At 47.2% G+C, this 5,000-nt stretch overlaps 1 protein-coding gene across 1 annotated transcript in view; it reads left to right on the forward strand.

Moving 5' to 3' along the window:
• The window catches only part of LOC110520896 (small conductance calcium-activated potassium channel protein 2-like), a 95,532-nt gene that overhangs the window by 54,436 nt on the left and 36,096 nt on the right, over window positions 1–5,000 (forward strand). Inside the window, exons 5-6 of the mRNA XM_036967821.1 lie at window positions 2,171–2,292; window positions 3,691–3,832. Coding sequence (XP_036823716.1) covers window positions 2,171–2,292; window positions 3,691–3,832 — 264 coding nt within the window. The remainder of the gene's footprint in view (window positions 1–2,170; window positions 2,293–3,690; window positions 3,833–5,000) is intronic.

Genomic DNA, 5,000 nt, shown 5'->3' on the forward strand with positions numbered 1-5,000 from the left:
TTAGAACTTGTTTTTCAACCACGCACAAATTTCTTGTTATCAAACTATAGTTTTGGCAAGTCGGTTGACACAAGTAATTTTTCCAACAGTTGTTTACAGACGGATTATTTCACTTATAATTCACTGTATCACAATTCCAGTGGGTCAGAAGTTTACATACAGTACATTAAGTTGACTGTGCCTTTAAACAGCTTGGAAAATACCAGAAAATGTCATCATGGCTTTAGAAGCTTCTGATAGGCTAATTGACATAATTTGAGTCAATTGGAGGTGTACCAGTGGATGTATTTCAATGCCTACCTTCAAACTCAGTGCCTCTTTGCTTGACATCATTGGAAAATCAAAAGAAATCAGCCAAGACCTCAGAAAATAAATTGTAGACCTCCACAAGTCTGGTTCACCCTTGGAAATAATTTCCAAACGCCTGAAGGTACCACGTTCATCTGTACAAACAATAGTACGCAAGTATAAACATCAGGAGATCACGCAGCCGTCATACCGCTCTGGAAGGAGATGCATTCTGTCTCCTAGAGATTAACGTACTTTGGTGTGAAAAGTGCAAATCAATCCCAGAACATCAGCAAAGGACCTTGTGAAGATGCTGGAGGAAACAGGTACAAAAGTATCTATATCCACAGTAAAACGAGTCCTATGTTGACATAACCTGAAAGGCCACTCAGCAAGGAAGAAGCCACTGCTCTAAAACCGCCATAAAAAATCCAGACTACGGTTTGCAACTGCACATGGGGACAAAGATTGTACCTTTTGGAGAAATGTCCTCTGGTCTGTTGAAACAAAAATAGAACTGTTTGGCCATCATGACCATCGTTATGTTTGGAGGAAAAAGGGGGAGGCTTGCAAGCCGAAGAACACCATCCCAACCGTGAAGCACGGGGGTGGCAGCATCATGTTGTGGGTGTGCTTTGCTGCAGGAGGGACTGTTGCACTTCACAAAATAGATGGTATCATGAGGGAAGAAAATTATGTGGATATATTGAAGCAACATCTCAAGACATCAGTCAGGAAGTTAAAGCTTGGTCGCAAATGGGTCTTCCAAATGGACAATGACCCCAAGCATACTTCCAAAGTTATGGCAAAATGGCAAAATGGCTTAAGGACATCAAAGTCAAGGTATTGGAGTGGCCATCACCAAAGCTCTGACCTCAATCCCAAAGAAAATTTGTGGGCAGAACTGAAAAAGCGTCTGCGAGCAAGGAGGCCTACAAACCTGACTCAGTTACACCAGCTCTGTCAGGAGGAATGGGCCAAAATTCACTCAACTTATTGTGGGAAGCTTGTGGAAGGCTACCTGAAACGTTTGACCCAAGTTAAACAATTTAAATACTAATACTAATTGAGTGTATGTAAACTTCTGGGAATGTGATGAAAGAAATAAAAGCTGAACTAAATCATTCTCTCTGCTATTATTTTGACATTTAAAAAAATATATATATATAAAAAAATCTCCTCTTTTCTCCCCAATTTCATGGTATCCAATTGTTAGTAGTTACTAACTTGTCTCATCGCTACAACTCCCGTACGGGCTCGGGAGAGACGAAGGTTGAAAGCCATGCGTCCTCCGAAATACAACCCAACCAAGCCGAACTGCTTTTTAACACTGCGCGCATCCAACCCGGAAGCCAGCCGCACCAATGTGTCAGAGGAAACACCGTGAACTGCACCCGGCCCACCACAGGAGTCGCTAGTGCACAATGAGACAAGCATATCCCTATCGGCCAAACCATCCCTAACCCGGACGACGCTAGGCCAATTGTGCGTCGCCCCATGGACCTCCTAGTTGCAGCCGGCTGCGACAGAGCCTGGGCACAAACCTAGAGTCTCTCTCACGAACCCAGAGTCTCACAGCTAGCACTGCGATGCAGTATCATAGACCACTGCGCCACCCGGGAGGCCCACATTTCCCATTCTTAAACTAAAGTGGTGATCCTAATTTACCTAAAACAGGGAATTTTTACTAGGATTAAATGTCAGAAATTGTGAAAACTTGAGTTGAAATGTACTTTGCTAAGGTGTATGTAAACCTCTGACTTCAACTATACGTTATATACGTTATCTATGACATCTAACACTGGGTATGTGTGCGTGTGTTATTTGCGTGTGTGCGTTACATCTGTGTGTGTGCTTGCGTGCATGTGTGTGTACTTTGCAGGTGCACTTTAACACAAGGTTTGTGATGAAGACTCTGATGACCATCTGTCCAGGCACTGTTCTCCTGGTCTTTAGCATCTCACTGTGGATCATCGCTGCCTGGACCGTACGAGTGTGTGAGAGGTACGTGTGAGAGAGGAGTAGTGGAGTTTTGTCTCTCTCTCTCTCTCTCTCTCTCTCTCTCTCTCTCTCTCTCTCTCTCGCTCTCTCTCTCTCTCTCTCTCTCTCTCTCTCTCTCTCTCTCTCTCTCTCTCTCTCTCTCTCTCTCTCTCTCTCGCTCTTGCTCTCGCTCTCGCTCTCTCTCTCTCTCTCCCTCTATCTCTCCCCAGGTATCATGATGCCCAGGATATGACCAGTAACTTCCTGTCTCTCTCTCCCTAGGTATCATGATGCCCATAATATGACCAGTAACTTCCTGTCTCTCTCTCCCTATGTATCATGATGCCCAGGATATGACCAGTAACTTCCTGTCTCTCTCTCCCTAGGTATCATGATGCCCGGGATGTGACCAGTAACTTCCTGTTTCTCTCTCCCTAGGTATCATGATGCCCAGGATGTGACCAGTAACTTCCTCTCTCTCTCCCCAGGTATCATGATGCCCAGGATGTGACCAGTAACATCCTGTCTCTCTCTCCCCAGGTATCATGATGCCCAGGATGTGACCAGTAACTTACTGTCTCCCTCTCCCCAGGTATCATGATGCCCAGGATGTGACCAGTAACTTCCTGTCTCTCTCTCCCTAGGTATCATGATGCCCAGGATGTGACCAGTAACATCATGTCTCTCTCTCCCCAGGTATCATGATGCCCATAATGTGACCAGTAACATCCTGTCTCTCTCTCCCTAGGTATCATGATGCCCAGGATGTGACCAGTAACATCCTGTCTCTCTCTCCCCACGTATCATGATGCCCAGGATGTGACCAGTAACTTCCTGTCTCTCTCTCCCTAGGTATCATGATGCCCGGGATGTGACCAGTAACTTCCTGTTTCTCTCTCCCTAGGTATCATGATGCCCAGGATGTGACCAGTAACATCCTGTCTCTCTCTCCCCAGGTATCATGATGCCCAGGATGTGACCAGTAACTTCCTGCCTCTCTCTCTCCAGGTATCATGATGCCCAGGATGTGACCAGTAACATCCTGTCTCTCTCTCCCCAGGTATCATGATGCCCAGGATGTGACTAGTAACTTCCTGTCTCTCTCTCCCCAGGTATCATGATGCCCCGGATGTGACCAGTAGCTTCCTGTCTCTCTCTCCCCAGGTATCATGATGCCCAGGATGTGACTAGTAACTTCCTGTCTCTCTCTCCCCAGGTATCATGATGCCCCGGATGTGACCAGTAACTTCCTGTCTCTCTCTCTCCAGGTATCATGATGCCCAGGATGTGACCAGTAACTTCCTGTCTCTCTCCCCAGGTATCATGATGCCCAGGATGTGACCAGTAACTTCCTGTCTCTCTCTCCCCAGGTATCATGATGCCCAGGATGTGACCAGTAACTTCCTGTCTCTCTCTCCCCAGGTATCATGATGCCCAGGATGTGACCAGTAACTTCCTGGGGGCGATGTGGCTCATCTCTATCACCTTCCTGTCTATTGGCTACGGAGACATGGTGCCTCACACGTACTGTGGCAAAGGAGTCTGTTTACTAACCGGCATCATGGTACCACCATGTTTATGGTTGTGTGTGTGTGTATTTTGTGTGTGTATCAATGTCACCCCTATCTCTTTCTTTCTGAGATTCTTTCTTCTTGTCCACCTCCCTCCTTCCCTCTCTCTCTGTCCTCCTATCTCCTGTCCTCTCTATCTCTCTGTCCTCATATCTCCTGTCCTCTCTCTCTGTCCTCCTATCTCCTGTCCTCTCTATCTCTCTGTCCTCATATCTCCTGTCCTCTCTCTCTGTCCTCCTATCTCCTTTCCTCTTTCTCTCTGTCCTCCTATCTCCTGTCCTCTATCGCTCTGTCCTCCTATCACCTGTCCTCTCTCTCTGTCCTCCTATCTCCTGTCCTCTCTATCGCTCTGTCCTCATATCTCCTGTCCTCTCTATCGCTCTGTCCTCCTATCTCCTGTCCTCTCTCTCTGTCCTCCTATCTCCTGTCCTCTCTATCGCTCTGTCCTCATATCTCCTGTCCTCTCTCTCTGTCCTCATATCTCCTGTCCTCTCTATCGCTCTGTCTTCATATCTCCTGTCCTCTCTCTCTGTCCTCCTATCTCCTGTCCTCTCTCTCTGTCCTCATATCTCCTGTCCTCTCTTTCTCTCTGTCCTCCTCCTTCCCTCTCTTTATCTCTATCCTACTCCCTCCCTCTCTCTCTGTCCTCATATCTCCTGTCCTCTCTCTCTGTCCTCATATCTCCTGTCCTCTCTATCGCTCTGTCCTCCTATCTCCTGTCCTCTCTTTATCTCTGTCCTACTCCCTCCCTCTCTCTCTGTCTTCATATCTCCTGTCCTCTCTCTCTGTCCTCATATCCCCTGTCCTCTCTCTCTGTCCTCATATCACCTGTCCTCTCTCTCTGTCCTCCTATCTCCTGTCCTCTCTTTATCTCTGTCCTCCTCCTTCCCTCTCTTTATCTCTATCCTACTCCCTCCCTCTCTCTGTCCTCATATCTCCTGTCCTTTCTCTCTGTCCTCATATCTCCTGTCCTCTCTCTCTGTCCTCATATCTCCTGTACTCCCTCAGTCTCTGTCCTCTCTCTCTGTTCTCATATCTCCTGTCCTCATCTGCTGTCCTCTCTCTCTGTCCTCATATCTCCTGTCCTCTCTCTCTGTCCTCATATCTCCTGTCCTCTCTATCGCTCTGTCCTCCTATCTCCTGTCCTCTCTCTCTGTCCTC

Source organism: Oncorhynchus mykiss, chromosome 3 (assembly GCF_013265735.2).
Source record: "Oncorhynchus mykiss isolate Arlee chromosome 3, USDA_OmykA_1.1, whole genome shotgun sequence".
NCBI classification, from domain to species: domain Eukaryota; kingdom Metazoa; phylum Chordata; class Actinopteri; order Salmoniformes; family Salmonidae; genus Oncorhynchus; species Oncorhynchus mykiss.